The 23762-nt window shown below is 50.7% G+C and overlaps 11 protein-coding genes across 11 annotated transcripts; 4 read left to right on the top strand and 7 right to left on the bottom strand.

The window, feature by feature from the left end:
- Nucleotides 1–700: 700 nt before the first annotated feature.
- ABOM_004279 (uncharacterized protein) lies at nt 701–1236 on the bottom strand (the record flags this gene model as incomplete). Its single annotated transcript, XM_022531409.1, has 2 exons — nt 701–908; nt 1037–1236. 2 exons carry the CDS (start codon nt 1234–1236, stop codon nt 701–703), a joined length of 408 nt encoding a protein of 135 aa, XP_022391415.1.
- A 1106-nt stretch (nt 1237–2342) lies between these two features.
- On the bottom strand, nt 2343–5488 carry ABOM_004278 (serine/threonine-protein kinase; the record flags this gene model as incomplete). The annotated part of the gene is made up of 3 exons (XM_022531408.1): nt 2343–4062; nt 4136–4536; nt 4601–5488. The coding sequence occupies 3 exons, from the start codon at nt 5486–5488 to the stop codon at nt 2343–2345; spliced, it is 3009 nt and encodes a 1002-aa protein (XP_022391414.1).
- A 1222-nt stretch (nt 5489–6710) lies between these two features.
- On the bottom strand, nt 6711–7682 carry ABOM_004277 (arylamine N-acetyltransferase family protein; the record flags this gene model as incomplete). Its single annotated transcript, XM_022531407.1, has 2 exons — nt 6711–7260; nt 7312–7682. The coding sequence occupies 2 exons, from the start codon at nt 7680–7682 to the stop codon at nt 6711–6713; spliced, it is 921 nt and encodes a 306-aa protein (XP_022391356.1).
- ABOM_004276 (translationally-controlled tumor protein) lies at nt 7509–8715 on the top strand (the record flags this gene model as incomplete). Its single annotated transcript, XM_022531406.1, has 5 exons — nt 7509–7526; nt 7971–8084; nt 8135–8249; nt 8303–8428; nt 8477–8715. The coding sequence occupies 5 exons, from the start codon at nt 7509–7511 to the stop codon at nt 8713–8715; spliced, it is 612 nt and encodes a 203-aa protein (XP_022391413.1).
- Nucleotides 8716–9362: 647 nt separating this feature from the next.
- On the bottom strand, nt 9363–10481 carry ABOM_004275 (threonine aldolase GLY1; the record flags this gene model as incomplete). Its single annotated transcript, XM_022531405.1, has 1 exon — nt 9363–10481. One exon carries the CDS (start codon nt 10479–10481, stop codon nt 9363–9365), a length of 1119 nt encoding a protein of 372 aa, XP_022391412.1.
- Nucleotides 10482–11176: 695 nt separating this feature from the next.
- Nucleotides 11177–12966, top strand: ABOM_004274 (uncharacterized protein; the record flags this gene model as incomplete). The annotated part of the gene is made up of 2 exons (XM_022531404.1): nt 11177–11457; nt 11526–12966. The coding sequence occupies 2 exons, from the start codon at nt 11177–11179 to the stop codon at nt 12964–12966; spliced, it is 1722 nt and encodes a 573-aa protein (XP_022391411.1).
- Nucleotides 12967–13304: 338 nt separating this feature from the next.
- ABOM_004273 (RNA exonuclease) lies at nt 13305–15518 on the bottom strand (the record flags this gene model as incomplete). The annotated part of the gene is made up of 1 exon (XM_022531403.1): nt 13305–15518. One exon carries the CDS (start codon nt 15516–15518, stop codon nt 13305–13307), a length of 2214 nt encoding a protein of 737 aa, XP_022391410.1.
- Nucleotides 15519–16507: 989 nt separating this feature from the next.
- On the top strand, nt 16508–17395 carry ABOM_004272 (PICOT family protein; the record flags this gene model as incomplete). Its single annotated transcript, XM_022531402.1, has 3 exons — nt 16508–16996; nt 17052–17243; nt 17321–17395. The coding sequence occupies 3 exons, from the start codon at nt 16508–16510 to the stop codon at nt 17393–17395; spliced, it is 756 nt and encodes a 251-aa protein (XP_022391409.1).
- Nucleotides 17396–17715: 320 nt separating this feature from the next.
- On the bottom strand, nt 17716–19179 carry ABOM_004271 (putative Gamma-butyrobetaine hydroxylase subfamily; the record flags this gene model as incomplete). The annotated part of the gene is made up of 1 exon (XM_022531401.1): nt 17716–19179. One exon carries the CDS (start codon nt 19177–19179, stop codon nt 17716–17718), a length of 1464 nt encoding a protein of 487 aa, XP_022391408.1.
- Nucleotides 19180–19762: 583 nt separating this feature from the next.
- ABOM_004270 (thiamine transporter TPC1) lies at nt 19763–20942 on the top strand (the record flags this gene model as incomplete). The annotated part of the gene is made up of 4 exons (XM_022531400.1): nt 19763–19795; nt 19872–19924; nt 19998–20151; nt 20226–20942. 4 exons carry the CDS (start codon nt 19763–19765, stop codon nt 20940–20942), a joined length of 957 nt encoding a protein of 318 aa, XP_022391407.1.
- A 311-nt stretch (nt 20943–21253) lies between these two features.
- ABOM_004269 (tubulin alpha chain) lies at nt 21254–23130 on the bottom strand (the record flags this gene model as incomplete). The annotated part of the gene is made up of 7 exons (XM_022531399.1): nt 21254–21720; nt 21787–22290; nt 22340–22411; nt 22466–22553; nt 22622–22775; nt 22883–22941; nt 23119–23130. The coding sequence occupies 7 exons, from the start codon at nt 23128–23130 to the stop codon at nt 21254–21256; spliced, it is 1356 nt and encodes a 451-aa protein (XP_022391354.1).
- Nucleotides 23131–23762: the final 632 nt, after the last annotated feature.

Below are 23762 nucleotides of genomic sequence, written 5' to 3'. Positions count from 1 at the left end.
GACAAGCAAATTAAATTGAAATTGACAGCGTCTGAACGGGCCAATGTGGTTTGGTGGTGGAGAGAACGAGAAATTATCTTCATTTCGCTTTGGTCACTGGATCCGCATGTCACCCCACCAGTTGGTCTTTCTTGGCAGGGACTTGGTACAGTAACTAGTCAGTATATAATACATAGTCCTCAGGACTCTGTACCGACCATGTATGTACTTGCGTATTCCCCATCATTAGTACAGGACTGGACTTGCATGCAACCGGCCACAGCCAAGGCCCAGAACTCCCGATCTCCTCTGAACTAGTACTCCGTACATTCCTCAAAACCAAGGTCATCGGGGTCTGGAATCACCTCATCCCGATCACGACAACGATAATACGCGTCCTGTCTTCAGTGATTATTAGTTTTGAATACGGGCACTGAGTATTGTACATCATAGCTCCACCACTGCAAGGTCAAATAACGCTCAGGAGAAGATATTGAGAGTCAACGACGAATAACTACTTAATCACTCTAGATAGCATTGCTACATGACTCGGTGATGCACAACCTATTTTTATCCCTTAGCTTTCAAGTATACATACATGCCTCCGACAAACCCTAATGAGACACAGCTGCATATAGCTTCCAGATTGACAGTATACCCAAATAGATACTGACAGACAGGCATATCTACATTCACTAATAGACATATAACTACGTCGTCATCACCTCACATTCCATTCGAATCCAGGTCCAGCCCAAGACCCCTCAACTTCATCCTCGGCGTCGGCGTCGTCCAAAAACCCAACAAGAACCCATTCATCCCGACCGCCACCATTCCCCAGAACCCATCGGTAACGTAAACCAGCCTCCCGACTTATAGCATCCGGCCGAAACCTAGTAACCCACATATCCACCGCCAGAATCCGGGCCCTGGGGTTACAAACAGTCAGCACATATCCATGTCAAGCCCGGATGAAACCAAACATACAACAGGTAGGAGTAGTAATCGGCCTTTGGGCCCCACATATAATCTGGACGTCGTGACATGTCCATTGCACCAGTCGAGGTCGCTCTCTGGTCCGCGCAGGGTCGTCATTTCCTGGAGCAGGGAATTGTACACTTCGCCGATGGATGTGGCGGGCTGAGAATCGGTATCGTGTTTCCGAATGTCGGATTTGCTGAATGCGACCTGACTCAGGGTGAGGATGCCTACTTGGCGGTGATGAGGCTTGGAGGCTGGTGGGAATCCAATGTTCATGATAATCAGCCGAGACGTAAGTGTAACGAAGTACCAGTATTCGGGGAGCTGGCTAGGTACCTCGATGAAGCATACATTGGACCCTGGCTTGCTGTCTGAGCACAACGATGTAGAGGACAGAAATGCTTCGTCTACTAAAGCACACAGACGCTCATCTTAGGATAGGCTTAAATATACCTTATCCGAAATATGGACTGCCTCTGAGGATGTTTTGCGCAATGCCGGTGAGGTTGAAACAAAGCCATTCATTGCGCCTTGGCCTTGACTTCAATGTTAATGTTGATCAACGGACAGATAGCGTTTGCATGCTGGGATGGAGGAAAGGCTGCTGACCATTCTGAAGAAGCTATGGTGTTGGTTTCTCAATGATAAGAGCAAGTGCCTATCTGAAGGTCAACCAAAACCCAGGATTGATCGTAGGTTATTACTTGAACTCACGTCGAATGCCTTGTATATGCCAAAATACCCTGAGAGATCATGGAAGAGGAGAGAGATAAGGGATTGGATTGATTGGAGTTAGTGCTGTACACTAATTCTCTAGTAAGATCTCGGTCTGTCTACCGCTGGAAGCTAAAAAGCCGCTATCATGGACACTAATGCAATGCTACGTTCGAAGTAATATACGTATGCCCTAAAATCTCACACTAAATTCGCTTGGGGAGATGATGTGACAAACTACTCCGTTCAATCTACTACGTAGTGTACCTTTCACAGAAACTAGTAGCAAGCAAATGTAATTATACTGCTCATACCTAGATTGTACTATATCCTCATGCCAATCACATCCGATGACCGTTCTACCTAGAGAAAGCTTTTGCGATGATATATATGTGCTTTTTTTCGTATTCCTTTTTTTTTTTTTATGAAATTTGTTGTTCCATTGCCTTATTCCGGTTCCAAGCCTGCTGACGTGATGTCGTGGATATACCCAATCCTCCAATCCATACCTCCATAACGATGTATCCCAACAGCGGGAGTAGAGATGCCAACCACCAACTCCAGAAAGTAAACAAGAATCATGTGCAAATAAATATCCATCAAGCCCTAAATGCTATCCAACATTACCGCCCATCCATATCGTCTATATGTATTAAACAAATCCTGCATTACTTCTTGTCATTGCGGTCCTTCCGCGCAGGAATCTGGTTCGCAGCCGCGTCCTTGGGCACCAGGACCTTGCGCACGGTGAACCCCTTCTCATTCTCCGGTCGGGTACACGCACTATCCCCATGATAGAACTCACATCGAAACTTTAGAAATTTGTGGCGATGCTGATAGATCGTGATAATATCCCCCGTGTATATCTTGCCAAAATGAAACCCTTCCCGACTGCTATCCCCCTCCGGCCCTCGACGCAGCTCCGTATCGTTCACCCAAATACACTTGCGAGTCTTAGTTGAGAGTATTGCCATAACACCAGGTGCAGACAGCCAATCCAACCCCGCCCTTATCTTGGACTCAATGGCAGGGGCCCAAAAGGTGACCTCCAACGCATATGCTGGGATTCTCGTATCCATAGGGTCGGGGTAGCAGACGGTCGCTTGAGGACCCCGGCCCCACGACGTCATTCGATCTTCCAAAGGGATCGTCAATTCGAAAATCGACCCAGGAAGCGTTGTCAACTTGCCCAGGAGTGTCGGAGGTTTAGTTGGCTGGAGCACAATTTTGGGATTCATAGTAGGTGCTGGATCGGCTGGAGCATCACCGCCTGTTCTTTCTGGATAGTCTAAAATTGGCTGCCCGGTCTTAGCATCAATGGTATTTGCCAGCTCGATGTCGAAAATCTCCCCTGGGATAGATTTGGTTTCGTGGCGTTCGTCCTTAGCACGTTGCGCGATACTCTCGGGGGTCGAGCGTTCACTGGCGGTATCAGGCATGGGTAATTCAATCCGTCGGCTGAAGATGGCCGGTTTAGGGGTTTCGTTACCAGGGCTGGTTCGCTGCTTTGTCTTCGCCTCCTTTTTCTCTGCAGAGTCCTCCACCTTCGCTCCAGTTTGCCGTACCGGTATCTCGACGACTGGCGGATTGGTTGATGTGCCAGGGTGCCACGAATTCATGTTCAGCTGCCCAACAAGGTTCTCAGCTCCCATTAAGCTTGGTGCGGATCCACAAAGAGGGTCCTCCGGAAGGGAAAGGATGGAGTTAAGGCTGTTGCCGTCGCTGACCATCGACTCACCGGCTGAAGAAATGAAGTCATTTATGCTGAAGTTGTCTCCCTCGAACGCATTTCCATTAGCACCCAGCGCATCCGAGCTTCCTAACACAGACGGTGTGATTTCACCGAAGAGGCGTTTTGGTGTTGTATCAGCAGCAACTTGGATTTCTTTCAAACTTTCAATATGGGGCAGAGATGGGTAACGAACGTCCGTGGGGGGACAATCAATCCTCGGCCGCTTGGATTGCGCCAAATCGCTATCCTCTTGCTCGGCCGGGTCTTTGGGTTCTGATTCGTCGTGTATTGAAAGCTGAGACGCATCCAATTCCTCTTCCGCATCCTCACCGATGTCCGAAAGGTCACCCCGGACATTGGCATATACTTCGTCATCCTCGTACTCATCCACATCTTCAACCTTAGCAATCCATAGATGCTGAAAGCATTCACGTTCTGTCGGACGGGCCTGAGGATCGCGGTTTAAAAGTCGGGTAACAAAATCAATACCCTCTTCTGACACGCCTTCATTGCGCAGAATATCAACATCGGGATCGGTGGTCATGATCGTTCGTAGCATCTGAGCTCCTCTGTCATCGCCCCGGCCCATAAACGGAGGAATGCCAGCAAGGATGTGGTAGAGGACCGCGCCCAGGGACCACATGTCGACGGATTGGCTGTACGGAGAAGTTTTGGGGGGTCTGACTATCAGTGTGCGTTCGATTAAGAAATATCACTAGGGCAACTTACGGATCACCTAATCGGCGCCTTTTCCTGACGTCACCACGACGATAAGAATCGTACTCTGGGTAAACTTCAGGGGCGCAATAAAGCAATGTGCCACAGAAGGTCTTGAGGAAGGTTTCCTCCTGCACTACTTTGGACAGTCCAAAGTCCGACAGCTTAACTCTTAGTGGATCGAGCGAGGAAATGAGGATGTTGTCCGGCTTGATGTCTCGGTGGGTGATCTTCCGTTTATGGAGATACTGTAGCGCATGCAAGACCTGGCGGGAAATCGTTTTGACCATGTCTTCGGGAATCTTGCCAATAGATTGCAGGTATGTCGACAGCTCGCCACCAGGGACGTACTCCATGATGATGTAGATCCATCGATCATGCTCGTGATGGTCAATATATTGAACAATATTAGGCTGTCAAGAAAAGTATCAGTCAAACGATCATCCTGTGCCTGGATAAAGGGGTATTATCACTTACATGCTTGAGGTCCTTCATAATCCTCATTTCATTATCCACTTTCTGGTCCAAGACCCCGTTCTTCATGAAACGTCGCTTGTCAAGCTCCTTCGCTGCATACACAGCCCCATGCTGCTTTGTGGCAAGTTTATACACCGTTGCAAAGGCTCCTTTCCCTATCTGGCCGGTGACATTGTACATAGGCCCGCCTGTCCAGTGCATCCCGTAGGTATTAGAAACCGTCCACTGCAAAACAGGCTGTGCCGAGGTTTGACGTGGCTTGACCTGTGTGGTTCCTGCCCGGTGTTTCTGTATCCGCTCAAAATAGCGTAGCAGGTTCTCCGTATATTGCATAGAGAACCCTTCTCGGTTTGGAATGCGGACGACGAACCTAACTTCATCTGAGGTTTGGTCGCCATTCATCACTTGAATGACAGAGCCGTTGGTCAGCATTCGACTATTCTCTCTTTGGCTCTTGCGAAGACGGCAGTTGTCTACAATGGTGCCATTGGTGGAAATATCCTCGAGCATAATGATTCCGTCTTCGGTGAGGTAGATACGGAAGTGCTGATTTGAGATGCGTTTTGAATTCTGGTCACGGGCAAGGAGAAGATCGCAACGAGTTCTGTTGCGTCCAAAGCAAAAGCCAGTGTTCAAATCATGCACTTTCGATGACAGCCTAAGCCCAATGTCCAAAGCTGCTGAAGTTTCGTACACGAGTTCATCTCGCTGAAGGATATGCTGGGGCGCAGAACCAGCAGAGGCGGCCACCGCATGGTGGGCAGCAGGCGAACTAGGATGCAATATACATATTATGTCCGCCACGTCCTGCTCATGGAGACCAGAGTTGTTGTAGCCCATGCGGCGGGGGTCCGTACATGGCTGGGTGGATTCTTGAGTCGCTTCCATTTGGAGTGGGAGGCGATAAAATCTGGCGAGAAGTCGCTGCAAAAGAAGAAAGAAATAACTACTATCACAAGATAACTTAAGGTATATGTGTTGATGTGTGAATATGAAGAGATGTTTGCATAACCAATACAATCACTAACACGGCTCCATACCATGAACCTATTGGGGGTTAGTTTTCCAGGCCTCACAATGTGTTCAATAAGATGGTCTTGACTGTTGGAAGAATCCGAAGGCTCCTTACCTTATGCAAAACCAACGAAGAATGAACACCAATGACAGGTGCGCTTCAATGGACCCCTAGCTTTTCACTGGGAGTGTTGAACTATGTGCACGGACTTGATACTAGGAACAGGAGTTGCCTGTACTGAGCCAAAAGGCACCAGAAAAATCCACCAAGCTTTTGAGGTAAAATTATATTCCTACAACGCGTAGTGCCTCGATGACAACGAGTATTGGGAAGGTAAATTCGTAGGCAGGGAGACCCCGACCTTGCCGGCCAAACAGTCAATCACAAGCAAGCTCGCACACGATGTCGTGGGCCGGATTCATTGAAGAAAGGAATGACAAATGGGAGTTCGAGCTATGGTTTAAAAGGAGGGAACGGGCTATGTCTGTGAAACAGTTGATGGCATTAGTCGGGAGCTCTTGATTAACGAGGAGCGACAGGACTCGAAAACTTACACAGTTGGCGAAGTCCCCATCCACCATCCACTGCACAATCCAGGGCGTGACTGCGACAATGGCCTTAGTTTAATGGGGCGATCCGGCAACAGGGACGCGACAGGATACTGTCTTGGTAGAGTCGTCGTCCACGAAACATGCAGTGAGGCTGAAGTGAATATCCCGCAATTTATTTGAAAGGCGGAAGACGCCCCAGGCTGCCCAGGCACCAAGGCCTGAACTGCCTGAGGCGGACAGAACCTTTCCAGCCAATAGGGATGTACGGTGGGGATATTAGGCGGGAACCAACCGTGGATGCCGAAGTGGGGATTTTGGATCTATCAACCCGAGATATGATTCACTATCACATATCGATTACATCTGTGGAAACTTAGGTTGCGCTTTTTATTAGCATACCACTGTTTGTCTAGGAATTAATGCAGGGATTTGAATCAATATACATTCAGGCATCATGCTCTATTGAAATATATAACATTCTACATCTATCTTCACACTACTACATCTATATCTATATCTACATCTACTGATAACCTAGATATCTTTAACTATGGCTCATCGCCAGTGCCGACACCCGTCCTTGGATTCCTTTCTGTTCATCCTCGGTCAACTCAATTCCAAACCGATCCCTCAAAGCCTCGACTCGTTCCCTCTCGCCCATGCACGTTTGGACCAGCACGTTCTTCCCACCTTCATTCTTCTTAATCTTGTCGCCATCCAAGACAATTTTCCCATACACCTCATCCCCGTCACGAAGATACTTGACCACAAGCAAATGTGACGTGAGAAAGCAGTCCGAGTGACAACTGGTAAAGAAACTCATTACCTCGAAATCACGCTGGAAGAATTCCATCTCTGTGAAAGCGTAATTATGTATCCACAGCTGGTCTTCTGCATTGCGGGTCTGATAATTCCACTGGCATTGACGTGACCCAGGTAGAGGTTCGTATACCAACCGCATAGTCTGGGTTCCAATATTCTCATGAATAGAGCCATCGACCAATGGTAAAGGAGATCTGGGGCCATTGCCTCCATATCCCACGTCGACCAGGTATCTTTGCTGGTCGAGGGTGACGATATTCACGGAATGCTCCCTTAAAACCTATCAACATGTACCCAGATACAAGTAATATTCAAGTACTCACCAGCCGCTCCAACCCGCTGATTTCCCATCCCCAGCTCGAAAGAGCCGTGCACCAGTAAGGTAGACATCAAATCCCAAAAATAGAAGGACATGGTGAAACAATATATTGTTTTCCATGCAGTAACCACCGCGATGTCTCTGGACAAGCTTTTTGTGCAGTTCTACCACATCTAGCGAAACTTTCGTGTCCTTCGCATAATGAAGGGACAGGTTTTCGTAAGGGATTGCTGAAACGTGATATGCTTGAAGCCTAGACAGGAACGGGAGATCCAATGTGGGGCTCTGATCGCGACGGTATGATCCCGGTAATTGGATGCGCTCAAAGTAGGCGTCAACCTGTACGCCCGTGAGGGCTGAACAGATGGATGTCATATTCTGTATAAAATCAAATTTGGGGCAGGTGGTCGTTTGTGTTTCGTACAAAGAGATAAGGCAGCTGAGATTCAATTATATGACTCATGTTAGTCCGATCCACGGAGTAGTTCAAGGTTGATGCTGGGCAGCCTGGGCTAGCCTTGATGGAGACCATGCAGATCGAGACTCTGCCCTAATTGGATACTATCTGATCTGAGCGCCGATCTTGCAGATTTGAGATGAGGGGTGCCGATGGTCAAAATCCCAGCATCTCCCCATCTCTTCTACTTTACTTCTTTTTCTCAGTTCTTGGATAGTGCGTGCTTTACTTTGCCAATCACCGAACAATACCATTCCCATATTCCCGTTGCCATTCTCATCGACACTGTCTACGCTGTGTCCATTATGCGTATCTATACTGTAAGTTCACATGTTTGAATCTTGAAGACCCACTGACCAATAACGTGGAGGATGTCATCTCTGGTGACGAGATGCTCTCGGACGCTTTCCCTATAAAAGTAGTAGACGATGCTGTCTATGAAGTAGACTGCAAATTTATAGAGATCTCGCAAGGCCATGATGTTGGTGCGTATTCACTCTCTCATCCTTATGAACAAACCTTTTAACGCAGAGTTCAGATATTAGCTCTGATCCTTCCGCCGAGGAAGTGGACGATAACGTCGCCAAAGTCAATAATGTTGTGCATGCGTTTAACCTAATACCAGCCGCCTTCGACAAGAAGTCGTATAGAGCTCACTTAAGCGGTATGCCCCCGTTATCAGTGCTGCTGCAAACTACTAACGGCGCCATAGGCTACATATATAGAATCAAGAGCCATCTTCAAGCAACAGATCCCGCCAGGGTTGAAGCGTTTGAACGGAACGCATCCCAGTATGCGACTAAAATCCTCAATAATATCTCAAGCTTCGAGTTTTATACTGGAGCGAGTATCAATAACGACGGCATGGTTGCTCTCCTCAACTACCGCGAGGATGGCATCACCCCATTCTTTACTTTCTGGATGGATGGACTGCGCGAGGTTTATGCTTAGAAATGATTAACGAAAGTGCACTATATGAGATGGTCGTACTAGCTGCATGTATAATCCATCCAGGATAGCCTATCAAATAACGCTACTGTTGGAGAACTCACGGGTCTCGAGTCGTGCAGTCAATGATTGTTTAGAATTATAATGCTACAGAAATCACGATATCCCCCTTCATTTATAAAAAAAAATTCTCCATGGGTCTTTCTAAGAAGAAAGACCGAGAACATTACGTTGTTAAAACTTGCACTCTGGGTTGGGCCGTAGTATATATAGTTTGTAGGGCATATCTCCTTGTCGATCAAATCTTGGTGCATCCAGGCTACGGAGTATATACTCCGTAGTATGTACTATACTAACTATGGTATTTTTGTTAAGCCTATGAATTCTATTTTAAGATTGATTCATGTCCCGTCCAAATAACAAATCGGTATAAAACCGTAATTTCACATCTTTTTGAGACGTCTTATTTTCATGGATAACTACTCGAGTAACTAGTAGTAGTTAGCAGAATGTAGATCGAAATGCGATTACTAATCGCATCACCCCTCTTAAAGGAGTGCATGCCCGCAAGAGGAAATCAGCTATATACTAGTATACTCTTCACTTATGTACTACCCGTTGAGATCAATACATTCGAAATCTTAGGGCTTTCACCTGCTACCGTAGGGTAGGCTTTGATCCGTGCTACGTTGATAGCTCCCACTCATAGCCAATCCAAACACTTCGCCCAGACGCGCAATCGCTTCGTCCGATACCTCTGGGATCGAGTTAGTGTCCGCTGCAAGGATAATCCCAAACAACCCGTAGAATGAGGGGTACGTACGGTAGTGAATGACAATCCGATTGCCCAACAGCTTCAGCCCCTTTTCCTTCCCTATCTCCCCCAAGTCATTGGGCCCCAGCCCGGCCGCGTCAAGGTCCAGCCACACCATGTTAGTCTCTACTGGCTGAGACAGCTTGCCGCCGAGGCGTTGCCACATCTCAGCGACTTTCCTTGCCTTAATATGTGCTTCCCGGAGCTTACCTCCCTGGCCATGAGGGTCCGTGCCAAAGTTCTCGTCGAGAGCAACCCGGGCAACTGCAGTGAGTACCCCTGCTTGCCGGACTCCACCTCCAATAGCTTTGCGGAACCATCTAGCTTTCTTGATAAACTCCCTGGACCCAACAATAATACTACCAATAGGCGCCCCGAGCCCCTTAGAGAAACACAAGCTCACACTGTCAAACAAACTAGCGTACTCCGGTAAGCTACCGGCCCCGGACACCACCGCTTCCCAGAGCCTCGCCCCGTCCAAATGCACCTTGATTCCGTTCGCATGCGCCCATTCCGTAATTCTACGAGCCTCCGCGAGCGGCAGGACGCCGCCGTCTAAGGTGTTTTCCAGGCTGATCAGCTTCGTGGGACAATGGTGGATGTCGTCGTCAAGCACCGCATATTTCTGGATATCTTCTAAGGTGAGATAGCGGCCATTCTTGGGATCGAGGGGTTGGACCGTCGCACCGGTCAGCGAACTGACTCCTCCCGCCTCGTAGCAGACGATATGCGAACGGCGATCGCATATCACGGAGTAAGGCGGCTGCACGAGGTGAGTTCGAATCGCAACCTGGTTACCCATTGTTCCGGACATGACGAGCAATGCATCTTCATGGTTGGTGCGTTGGGCCACATAGGCCTGGAGGTCATTGGTCACCGGGTCCTCATTGAAGACATCGTCAAGGAGCGTGGTTTGAGTGATCGCTTCGAGCATGGACATGGTCGGTTTGGTCATTGTGTCGCCTTGGGTTCACTATATTTTAGCATATTTTACAAAGATATATAATTGACATAGTCTTACTCCTCAGGTCAAACTCCGCCGCCCCAACACCTTGCCAGGTATTGGCCTTATTATTTGAAGCTGTCGATAGGCTCGCCATAATGAATCTTTGACCGTATGCGACCCTTTGAAGAGACAATGCTGACCGAGGCAAAGGTGGTGGTCGAATGAGTGGGCGAAAGAATGGCTTCATCAAGTCCGCTTATCGCTGGCAATCCACAAAGCATACAATAAAGGAGGGGCGCAAGAATGACTCGGTACCTGCATGGTTGTTCTTTTACCGAATGGAGGCATTCCGAGACACAGGCTGCAGCGCATTGCGGGGGCCATCGGAAAACTTACCGCGTACGGACCCATACGGTAAAACCAGTACGAGGTCGGACAACATGCCGGGGTAATGAATGGAGTAATAGGCGGTTTAGAATGACGACACTTAAAAACGCGTGCGGTTCTTATCGATAGCCCAAATAGGAATAGGCGACCCGCCGACGTGTCCCGGGAGTGGCTGAGTAAGCAGTCGAGATCCCTCTGGACTTTTGCAGCGTGGGAGAGGCTTTCAACGTCCTCGCATACTAGTCCCTCCAACCCTTCTGCAGGTGGCGTACGGCACATCGGACGCCATTTCGCGGGTTTTGGGATACCTTTTCACCATGGATTTATCGAAATTGGCCCGTCCGGCCATCCTGTGCCAGTGTTTGCGCTGTTCGAGCTCCCTGGCCGCTCTGGAGAATGAATGGGCCAAGCTTTCCAACTCTTATTCCGTCGCAGCAGGATGGCTGAGCGTCGAACTTCACCGCATCTCAATCTCACCAGAAAAGAAACAAATACCGCAATCATCAGACCTGAGTATACTCCGTGGACGTATCCTGCAAGAGATCGCCTGCAAGCTCTGCCAGCAGAAATTAGGCGTGTTGTGTTCGCTAGATAATGGGTAAGTCGGAACAACACCGAATGAACAAGAGGATCATCGGCGCATGCATGGGGACTAACGATGCCAAGTCCTAATGTCTTCTGGAAGCTATCAAAGGTCTCGTTCCGGGAAATCGTAACCATGCGCACGGTAGAACCTTCTTTTAAAGATGGATTACTCGAGCGCCTGATCAACCCGCCTCAGAAAGAATCGACCCGGCGAGACAGGACATCCATCCAGCCCGGAGCCTTGGTCCCGGTCGGTTCATCCGAGATGGACCATTACACCGCATCCGTGGAGCAACAGATCCAGCACCATGGACTGAGCCTCGACCATATCTCAAGTTCCGTGAGCAACCTGCACGACACCATGTCCGAGCTGAAAGGTGCATTCACAGCGCTCCGTATCGAACTGAACGGCCCCGGTCGGTTCTCCGATCTAGGAAACACCGTGAACAGCGACTTCAACATGATCACCACAGTCCTGAAGGAGCTAAAATCCAAGTCAGAAGAGATCGAAAAGCTAAAACTAGAAATCGAGGCATTGAAACTCAAAAACCGCTACATGGAAGAAGAGAACGCAAGACAGCAGCAGCTACCCTCGACCCTAGCGGTACCCAACCCGCTCCCAGAAGTCCGCAGCCCGGGATTGCTCCAAGCAGGCAGGAAGCGGCCATGGCCGGACTCCTGGCCTAGTGGCCGCACACAACCGATCGCCGACTCATTCGACGATGGCGATGAGGAAGATAGCATCAACTTCTCCCTGGAAGACCCACATATGCCCCCGGTCAAGATCCCGTTAAAGGGTCCCGAGGCCGACGCAATGATGGACACGCCAAACGAGCCAACAGCGCTAGGATCTCCGATCTTCCGAATCGAAGTCAATCAATCAAGACACCAAAGTCCGCAATGGGGTACCCCCGAAGTCCACGCCAGCGTAGAGCAACAGACCATGTCCAAACGCCCCCGTATGTCTCAGGCTCCCGAGAAGCCACCATCCAGCATGGTGCCGGACAAAAGAAGGCCAGGGCGGCCACGAAAATCCGTAAGCCAAGTCACGAAGCCAGATTTTCCCCAGACTCAGACACCGAGGCCAACACCATTAAGTGAGCAAAACCCCAACCTCAGTAGCAATGGTCAGAAGGAGGATGCACCCTCCAGCACGAGTCCCAGCCAACGCCAAACTGGAACCGAAACCCGTCCAGGTCGTCCCCGAAGCATCCGCAGCCGGTCGCGACCACCACCCCGACGTTCAACAGGGCTTAATAATAGTTTCTCTGAGCAGGACCAGACACAGACACCGGAGGGTAGTCAACAGGAAACCCCGCGTGGTGCAGAATATCCAGTATCCTTTGATCCAGAGACAGGCTCAGGGAAGGAAAACCCGCCCGGCAAGACAAATGGTGCTTATACTGATGATGGGAATACGCGTGAAGCGCAAGAAAGACGAAAGGCACAGGTTGCCGCGCGCGATACGATGGCACGCTTAGCCATGCAGCGCGAAGAGGCCATGGAAACGGAGGCTCGCTGATTCCGAAGCTAGACTGAAATTCTATTCATGTATTATTCATTTTATTTACTCCTTTCTTACTGTTTCCGTCTTAATCGCTCACTCGCCGTTTTCCTTTTTGTCTTGAACTCCTGAACTCCTTTGGGTTTCTTATGTGATGGTGTATAAAAAAGTCGGTTCTTCACGAGTACACGGAGCAGTGGCCGGGTTAAATTGGTCTTTCTGGGATCTGGATATCTCAATATTATTCAAAATTATTTTCTTTAATTGTATATTTTCAACTTCCTGCTGTGCAGGGATATCTACGCTAGATCAGTAGTCCACAGTATATTCAACTCAGGACCAAGACGACATAGAATCTATTTGACACACATAAAGCCACAGCCTTCTCGAGCTCTCTCACAAGCCTTTTTTAAGGCTTGTTCCTCAGTATCCGTCCATTTGACTGTCAGCTCGTCCCATGGCTTCTTAGCATTGAACTCTTCCCGGAAGCGCTTGTGCATGGCCTGTAGCCGACTGACTTCGCGCGGGTCTCCAGTACCCGAGTACACAAGGAACAAAGTACATGGAGGAAGAGACTCATAGACACGTTGAATATGAGAGACTGTACGAGATACTGTATCAATGAGACTCTTCTGGGCAGTCTCCGAGGGAGCGGACGCAGGAGGGCCAGTCGGCGTGGTTTCTTCAGGGGGAGGGGCTAGTGTTGTGGACTCATTCGCGTTGTTGGGGTCTGGCATACGATTGCACCAGCCTCGATACATTTCCAGTTCTCGCATCCGTGCCCAGGTAAAATCAACTCCGCCGCCTGGAACCGAGGCGTTTCTGTCATCTCCGTTTACGACGGATGAGATTCCTTTCACCACATCCTCGTCATCGCTACACCCGATTGCGACGGTCGCCTGCGATCCGAATCCACGCTCGGGGCTTCCCCAGTCAACCACAGCTCCAGTACGGCCTTCCCCTGTCGGGTTTGGTTTGCCTGACCGCGTAGAACGTGCCAGGCGCTTGAAGATGCTTTCATTCTGGGCATCACTGGTTCCCCAACGCTCGCCCTTCTCACACTTTTGTTTCACCAGCTCAAGCACGGCGCGAGCATCTTCGATGGAGTCATGGCCGGTTTGGCCCTTCTGAATTTCCTTTCCGAGATACTTCTGCGTAAGCCATTTCAGGCTACACTTGAGAGGTGGCCCACGAGGGTGCGGATAAATGAACGTAGTGTCGACAATAAAAGGGTGAGTGAGCTTGAGAGCGTTCAAGTCCGAATTCAGTGAATGGCCGACCAGAATAGTGTGCGGAGTTAAGATAGTGAGGAGCTTCTGCTGGATATCAGCCAAGGTAGTCGTGACAGGATCCAGCATCTCTTTAGTGATCCCTGAGAACCGGGTAAGGTAGTCAATGACGGGCAACTGCGGCTTCACGAGCTCATCTAGTACGACTTCGCCGTCCCAGCCGACCAAGCTTATACGTGTGAGCTCGGATTTTCCGCCTTCCGTTATGCACATCTCACAGTCGAGGGCTAATACCGTACGCCCTACTGTCATGCTTCCCTGTTGGATTTCGGCCGCGGCAACATCGCCTTCCTCCAAGTTTACGACGTGGGTATCGACCCACCCGGCCTCAGCATCCTGGCCAGCTCGTTTGCGGCTTTGCAGCAGATCGGATTTCTCATTTTCCTTCGTGAAAAGTGCCGGATGTAGAGCATACTCGTTTTCACGGAGGTCCTCGAGAGAACTGATGAATGTCGTTATCGGAGTCCGCTTGGGAACGAAACTCTTATCCATCCGTGCCTGTTTGGGACCCTTCTTTTGACTATCCTCCTTGTTCTTGGGAAGCGCAGACAACAAGATTGCTTGGAGCGGCGAGTGAACTTTGTTATACTTCGAATCTCCGGGCGCCCTGACCGGCCAAACATGAGGAAACATATCTGCCAGCGGCTGTAATGAATCTGGAAGTCCATCGCGAGACAAAGGGCGAGGGTTAAACCGATGCGATCGGTCTTCGAGCGGCAGCCCCTGTTTCCAACGATTAAACTCGGTCGTTTTAGGGTCCTCCTCTTGCCCCTCGGCACTTGCAGTGTCATTCTGATTCGTTTGCGAGCTCTCCTCCGTAGGTGGTTGCAACGGAACTGTCCCGTCAAACATGCCAATCTCCAGACCCGGCACCATCAATGCCACTACCTTCCTCACATGGCCCGAGTGCTTGACGGAAATCCACTGCGGCGCAATGCCATCCGCGAAACAGTAGAGCAAAAGGCCCTGCAAGTCTGCGATCCGAATGGAAGATTGTAGTCGCCCATCGACGTAGGTAAGGACTGGATATTTTGTCTTCTCCCCGTCGACGCGCTTCTTCTTCGAAGGTCTTTGTGCCGGCACATCGCTCTTGGGCTTTGGTGTATCGTCCAATTGCATAGCTGTAGTAGATTCAGTTTCTTCAGAAGGCTTGGAGTCACGGAGCAAAGACAGTGTCTGCGCCACACCAAAGCCATTACTGGCATTTGACGTGTCATTGACCGGGGGTTCGTCGTCTGAGTAACCGGCTTCAGCGCGCTTGCGCTTCTTCATGCCTGCCATGTTGAATCCGCTAGAGGCGAAAGGGGGTCGATCTTCAATGTCCGTTGCGAGTACTGCAGTTATGTAGAAACTCTGACCAGCGGTGTCGTTCCGTATGGCAAAGTTTTAAATTACCTTGGCCAGAGAATGGCCTGGGCTATGATCGCTCTTTGGAGCTTGATAACTGCCGGATCGGATTTATCAATCGACTTTTTGTATCACGTGCTGATAGCAGATCGACATGCATTGATGACTCAGTCATAACAGTAACTAATGCATTATGCATAGTATTGATCTATACAACCTCGATAAGAGCATAAAACGGTGGTGCTACGGGTGAAAATATCTGTCTTTGCTAGAATATACCAGATGCAAGAGCTATCAGAGGTTGTAATCTGGTCACACCATAACAGGTAAGAATTTATAGCTAAAGCCCTCTTTGTTCTCAACTCAATTCAAAAGATGTTACCAGCTTGGCTGTTTATGTATGTACATGTATTTATATACCTTCTCCAAGCACTTCTCCCAGTAGTTATGTGCTACTTTGCAACGATTGAAGACGATCTTATCATCCTACGAGTTCCACCAGTAGTAGTATGGACAGTACTACAGAAGTCGCCAACAGCAACCCGACTAAACCCGACCGGGGCCAAAACGATGGTGTCATCGGAAGCGAGCCCCACCGGCACCAAACAGAAAGCGAGTCATCGCAAGCGCCGGCCGATTGCGTCCCTCGTTCGATCTGATAAGCGGCCAAAATTTCGCCTCACTCCGATCTTCTTCCCTCTTTCCCTTCTCCTCACAACGATAAAACACCCGGTGAAGCGCATCGCAAGTAGTCGACTTGACTGTCCGCCCTTCAATCTGATCCCCAAAGGTCCCCAGATTCAACCAAGCTCACAAAACTCAGCGCACCCATCACCGAGATTTCCCACCGGCCGCAGCCACAAGTTCCAAAGCCCGTGTCTTCCCAAACCCCGCAGAGGAGTCAAGGCACGCAAAGTTTCAAGATGTCAACCCTAATTGAAATCCCGTCCGAGGCCGAATTCACCTCCTATATCACGTCCCTGCCCCCGACAACCCTCTCGATCCTCTACTTCCACGCCCCCTGGGCCGCGCCCTGCGCGCAAATGCGCGCCGTGCTCTCCGCCCTCGCATCCCAATACCCCGCCACCACGCCCCCAACAACCGCCTTCATCAGCATCGACGCCGAAGAACTCCCCGACATCTCCGAAGACTACGACGTCACCGCCGTCCCCTTCGTTGTCCTCACCCGCAACGGCGAAGTCCTCGAATCCATCTCCGGTAGCGAAGCCACCCGCGTCCGTGACGCCGTCGAACGCCACGCCGGCTCGAAGGCCTCCGCCGGCGCCCCGGCCACAATCCCCCCCACCGCTGACCGCAGTGCCCCGCGAGACCGGTCCCGCGACGGCTACCCAGCCGCCGGCTGGCGCTGCGAACGGGGATGGGCTTACGCCGGAGCAGTCGAAGGAGGCGCTGTTTGCGCGGCTCGGGGAGTTGGTCAAGGCGGCGCCGGTGATGCTGTTTATGAAGGGGACGCCGAGTGCGCCGCAGTGTGGGTTTAGCCGGCAGCTTGTGGGGATTCTGCGCGAGAGGAGCGTTAAGTATGGGTTCTTTAATATCTTGGCCGATGAGGATGTGAGGCAGGGGTTGAAGGAGTTTGCGGATTGGCCTACGTTCCCGCAGTTGTGGGTTAGTGGGGAGTTGGTTGGAGGGTTGGATATTGTGAGTTTCTTATTTCTTTCTCTCTCTCTGTATTTTCGTGCAGAGGTTGAATGTTTCTTGTGCTAATCGGTGAACAGGTCAAGGAGGAGCTCGACAATGATCCTGATTTCCTGCGTGACTTCTCTGTTAACAAGGCTCCTGCTGCCGCTTGAGCGTATAGAATACGGGAAATAGTTTTCTTTATGTCTTGTTTTCTACCTCCTTGCAAACTCGATTTGTTAGATTATAGGACAGCGATGCCATTACGTTTTCTCTATGTTCAGTGTTCCAGCACTATATCTTCTTGCATGTTTCGTTCTTTTGGTTCATTCATTTAATTACAGAGGCCCAAAAAACAAATGAATAAATATCACGCTATGCTTATGTACAGGGGCTAATCGAAGCTCCTCTGACATGCGTTGAACCGCTGTATACCTCTATGTTTGTATGGGCGGGCCTTTTGCATAAAACCAGTAGCCTCGTGGCCAATGCCTTAACACGTCACGTTCTTCGTCATATCTACATAGTTCAATTCAGGCCCATCATGACTCCCTCCCTCAGCCTGTTTCCGGTGTGGTTTGTTCGGGCTGTCACGCCACATGTGCGGGTGTTTACGGGCCGATGTCGCGAACTTGGACAAGACGGCGTCCTCATCGACATAGGCACCAGCGAGCCAGCGCTGGCCAGTAGCGGTGTTGAACTGCTTCCGGGCGTGCAACACCCGGCGATTCTCGAAAATAACACACTCGCCTGGGTTCAGCTTCAGCTCGTAGATATACTGCTCGTCCTCCAGCATCTTGGCGAATTTATCCAGGGCCCGCATCTCGGTCACGGTGCGGTTGAACGGACGGCGCTGGCCGTGCATCGGCGCCTGGAAGGGCGGGGAGTAATTGGCGTGCATCAGCCTCGTCTGCTGCGTGTACTCGTCCACATATGTCTGAAACACGGGCCAATCGTTCGTATAAATATCATTCTCATGGTTATACTCGTACGAGAGTCGGAAGTTGCACAAGGCCTTGAAAGCCTCCGGGTCATCAAGGCTAAGCTGTCTGGCGACGGCGAAGGAGTCCGCGAACAGCGACTCACCGCCATCGCACGAGTTCTGGAGACAGTGTAGGAGCTGGAAGCCCGGCGGCTCGTTCATGTACATCAGATCCATGTGGAAGCCCAGGAACTGGCTCGTGTAGGCGACGTTCTTGGCCTCGGGGACGGTGCGGACGTCCCATGTGGCGCCGTAGAAGGTATTCCGGAGGGGACCCATGCGGGTTGCGATCTTCTCGACCTCGGCGCGGGATTCCGGGACGTCCTTGACGAAGAGGAGGCCGGTCTGGGCGAGGACGCGCATGGCGCTGGAAAAGGCTTTGTCGTCGTGCATGTACTCTTCGTAGGAGACGAAGCGGTGCTGGAACCAGTTGTGCCACAGCAGACGCTTTCTCTTGCGGCCGGTGCTGTGGTAGGAGTAGTTTGCACTGGGGTTGCGTAGCTGATTGAGCGTGTATGTGGAGGTGTGCGACTCGTCGAACCCGGGGATGTCGTTCTCCCATTTGACTTTCAGTACGCTTCCGTCCCAGTCGGCGGAGCGCGGTTTGATGTCCGCTGGAATGTCGGACATGCGGAAATTGCGCTGCTTCGAGTGTTGGTCTACGCACTGGGGGCATTTGCAGCCGTCACGCAGCAGATAGTGCATGGCCGAGATATTCCCCTTCCCGGTGTGGATTCTGATGCCTTGACGCCCGATTGAGGTGGCAGAGGGCTGGCTACTGCGAGTTTGAGACCCTGGAGGCTCTACTAAACTTCGGATAGGATCCCCTTCGGGAACTCTTGTCGAGTTCGGTCCGCGGGAGGCAGCATCTTCGGCGCCGCCGCTCGCAGCGGAGTAACCTCGAGAATAGAGAGGGCGAGCTGAGGGCACAGCAGCCCGAGAGGATCGAAGAAATGTTGCCAGCTGACGAACCATACTGGGTCAATGGCAACGTCCAAGGGCACAAAACGCAGAAAGATATAAGGAAGACGGGAAACGAGGGGATGTTCGAGAGAACATCACCCCATATGAAGGTTTTGGGAAAAAGCCGAGGTCCAAGCACCAAGCCGGTTCAGGATTAGCGTGATGTTTCCTTTTTAACCATAAAAGTGCGGAGTAAAAGGCAAACAGCTGTACAATACCGTCCTGGTTATTTACCATCGTATCGATAAGGTATTGAAACATTGGCCTCTGGTCTTTTTCATTTTCTTTTTTGAAGGGCAAATTTCTTAGAATAGATCGCAATCGATAACTGTTAGTAACCAGGAACAAAAAGAGCCAATCCAATGCATTGCTCGTTACCTAAGAACCTCTTTACGTATCACTGACTTAATGGCAAAATTTCCCATGAACTATCCAACCCATTGAACTTTTATAAATCCCCATTGTTCCCTAGCTCAATAAATATCCACCCGAAAACGGAAAACAAACAAAAAAAAAAAAAGAAAAAGTACATCGTCCATCCATTTACCCGGCGCCAAACGTTCCAGATCCCCGTGTTCCATAATCAATCACATGCATGTCTGCCGGGGGAGAACACCTCAAGGATGAGGTAAGTCCATGTCAATCAATCGTCTTGGCTTTTTCCTTCCTACACTCTAGTACTAAACCGCGATGTGAATGAACAGGGCACGCGACGACAAGTCGTTCTCGCAGGCGGGATTGCAGGCCTGGTCTCCCGGTATATCCCCTGTCTCTCTCAACACCAAAAACCTCAAACTCAACTCTACTAACATTTAAGTCAAATGATCAAGATTCTGCGTCGCTCCCCTCGACGTCGTCAAAATCCGTCTCCAGCTCCAAATCCACTCCCTCTCCGACCCAACCTCACACCAGAACATAAAAGGCCCCGTCTACAAAGGCACGCTCCCCACGATCCGCTCTATAGTCCGCGAAGAAGGGATAACAGTACGTCTTATGCGCAAACCAACCAACTACATACAACCCGGCAAATACTTTCTACAGTCTAACTCCAAAAACAGGGATTATGGAAAGGCAATATCCCCGCAGAATTAATGTACGTTTGTTACGGCGCCATCCAATTCGCTGCCTACCGAACCACCACGCAAGCCCTATCGCAACTAGACCCTTACCGACTCCCTCCGCCGGCTGAATCCTTCGTCGCAGGTGCCACGGCAGGCGGGTTAGCCACGGCGTCGACGTACCCGCTTGATTTACTGCGCACACGGTTTGCAGCACAGGGCACAGAGCGTGTGTATGCCTCACTCTACGCATCGGTGCGCGATATAGCGCAGAATGAGGGTCCTAGGGGGTTCTTTCGGGGATGTACTGCGGCCGTCGGGCAGATTGTGCCCTATATGGGATTATTTTTTGCGACGTATGAGTCCTTGCGGCCGGTGATGTCTGGATTGCATGATCTGCCGTTTGGATCGGGGGATGCCGCAGCGGGAGTGGTGGCCAGCGTGTTGGCCAAGACGGGGGTTTTTCCGTTGGACCTGGTGCGGAAGAGGCTGCAGGTGCAGGGCCCGACACGCTCCAAGTATGTGCATCGGAATATCCCGGAGTACCAGGGGGTGTTCAACACCATGGCCATGATCGTGCGGACACAGGGGGTGCGAGGGCTCTACCGCGGTTTGACGGTGAGTCTCTTCAAGGCTGCACCGGCCAGTGCCGTGACGATGTGGACCTATGAGAAGTCGCTGCATTATCTCCGCGAGCTTGAAGAGGCGGCGGAGTAATCCCCGCCTCGTTGGATATTGATTAGATTGTACAGTATAGACTAATGCATTACCCGGTGTTCTCCTTGCGCGCCGATGTATAATGGACTGGGAATGGGATCCCTCACAGGAAATTAGATGTGTATTCGTATTTTACGCGCCATGTTCTACCGACTGGCTACCGGACAAGGGTGAGAAATGGAACGAACGCTAGGGAAACAAGAAAACAGAAGGGGGTGTCGCAAGCACAAGGACGAGATACAATTTTGGCACAAAGTAGACAAGCCAAGAATCAAACCGACAAGCAGAGCAGGCGCCGAGTTGCAAGCCGATCAGTATTCAGGCTCTTCCTCCTCCAATGGCTCGCCATCGTTGGCAACCTCTTCGTAATCCTTCTCCAGCGCAGCGAGGTCCTCACGGGCCTCGGAGAACTCTCCCTCCTCCATACCCTCGCCGACATACCAGTGGACGAAGGCGCGCTTGGAGTACATGAGGTCGAACTTGTGGTCGAGACGGCTCCAGGCCTCGGAGATGGAGGTGGTGTTGGAGAGCATGCTGACGGAACGATCGACGGGGGCGAGTTCGCTGTTGGGAACGCGCACGGGCTTCTGGTAGTTAATACCCAGCTTGAATCCAGTAGGACACCATTCGACCAGGTTGAAGGAAGCCTTGGCCTTGACGGAGGCGATAGCCTGGGTGCAATCACGGGGCACAACGTCCCCGCGATACAGCAAAGCTACAGCCATGTACTTTCCGTTACGAGGATCACAGACAACCATCTGGTTGTTCGGCTCGAAGCCTAGAAGTAGTTGTCAGTCCCTCCATGCCACCAAAGGTACTTAGGGGAAACAGTAGGGGTCCATACACTGGAAGGTGAGATCTTGCACCTTGAAGCTTTCATGGGAGCTGCGGTTGCTGGACACAACGGGGGCATAGGAGATCAACGGGTAGTGGATACGAGGGAAGGGCACCAAGTTGGTCTGGAATTCAGTCAAGTCGACGTTGAGGGCGCCATCGAAACGCAGACTGGAGGTGATGGAGCTGACAACCTGAGCAATCAGACGGTTCAGATGCTCATAGCTTGGGCGGGGGATATCCAGGTTGCGACGGCAGATGTCATAGACTGCCTCGTTGTCAACAAGGAAGGTGCAGTCGGCGTTCTCAATCGTGCTGTGGGTAGACAGCACAGCGTTATAGGGCTCAACAACAGCAGTCGAGACACGGGGGGAAGGGTAAACGGCGAACTCTAGCTTGGCCTTCTTGCCGTAGTCGGTGGAGAGGCGCTCCAGCAATAGAGCACCGAAACCAGAACCGGTACCACCGCCGAACGAGTGGAAGACCAAGAAACCCTGCAGCGAGGAACAGTTGTCTGGCAAGATCAGCATAGGCCTATCATATGGTCGGTCCATTGTTCTTACCAGCCACCCGGCGGACGCGATCAACGACACTGTCCACAAGCTCCTTTCCGATGGTATAGTGGCCACGAGCATCTGTCGTTTATCGATTAGCCTTTGCTTCTCACTGATATTTTCTGTAGACCGTACAGTTGTTGGCTGCGTCTTCCTTTCCGCTTATCAACAGCTCAGGGTGGAAGAGCTGGCGGTAGGCACCGCTACGGATCTCATCAATAGGCTGGTGATAGTCAGCGTAACAGATTCATCGCAAGCATTAAGTTGTTTTCCTAGAAGGCGATTGCATACCGATGGGTCGAGGTCAACGAAGATGGAACGGGGGACGTATTTGCCGTTGCTGGTCTCAGTAAAGAAGGTCTCGAACGAACCGCCCGAGTTGACTTCCTCGGACGCCTCGGGGTCGATACGGCCATCGGCCTTGAGACCATGCTCCAGAAGGTATCTGTATGGGTCGAGATTAGCTTGATTGCAGGCCGGTTGCTACCAAGATGTGGGCTAGTTCAGAGTGGGGTATGTATATGTTGGCAACGGGAAAAGCGGTGAACGTACAACTCCCAAGCGCTGTTACCAAGCTGCGTACCAGCCTGGCCAATGTGGATGTGGCAAATCTAGATATGACGGACGGAGGTTAGAATCAATAAATGTACATCCATGGGAAAGGGTGATGCTCAGGCAAGATGAGCCCGAACGAGGTAAATGTCAACGGTCGTGGTTAAGGGGAGGGGCGTGACAATGCGGGGGAAGTAAATAAGCAAACGGCAGTAAAATCCAGAGTGATTTCGTACCTCGCCTCTCATGATGGCTTAACGAGATGGTGATACGGCAGGAGGACGGAGCAACAGGATATTCCCGGTGGTTGGATGGGAGAGAATTGGAAAAGAGTCAGGTGTAGCTTAAAGGAATCGAAGAGGAGAACCAGGAGAGAAGAGAAGAGAGAGCTAGTAAAGTGAAGGAGCAGTGGAGTGATAGTTCGGTCGTTCTTGCCCGTGGGCCCAATAAACAGGGCCTCGTCAGCCAATCAACGGTTCCTCCAGCCTCTCCTGATCCATCCACTAAGCGGATCATTACGTGACCCGTCAGAGCCCATCATGTTATGTCATTTCCTCTTCCATGTATCCTGGACCCTGGACCACGCTCACTATTCTGCAGTCTTCCATAGATTCACCCGTCAACCGAGTCGAATTGGGGCTGAAAATGGATGGCCAACAATCACACTTTGGAAGACAGGAGAAGAACTCTAAGCCAGAAGTTTGACTAGCCATCTCCACTAACGCTGACCTTAGGTGCACCTATCGGAGCCCATCATGTAAGAAGAGTAAATAATCAAATCAGTACCGCTGAATCCCTATCTACAATGCCACATACAAAACGCACAATATACCCTGTAACTTGCCTTACAAATAGTATCCTACTGTCTTCGCAAAATAGC

This window comes from Aspergillus bombycis, assembly GCF_001792695.1.
Source record: "Aspergillus bombycis strain NRRL26010 chromosome Unknown contig00021, whole genome shotgun sequence".
NCBI classification, from domain to species: domain Eukaryota; kingdom Fungi; phylum Ascomycota; class Eurotiomycetes; order Eurotiales; family Aspergillaceae; genus Aspergillus; species Aspergillus bombycis.
This window is presented reverse-complemented; position numbering and strand designations above follow the sequence as displayed.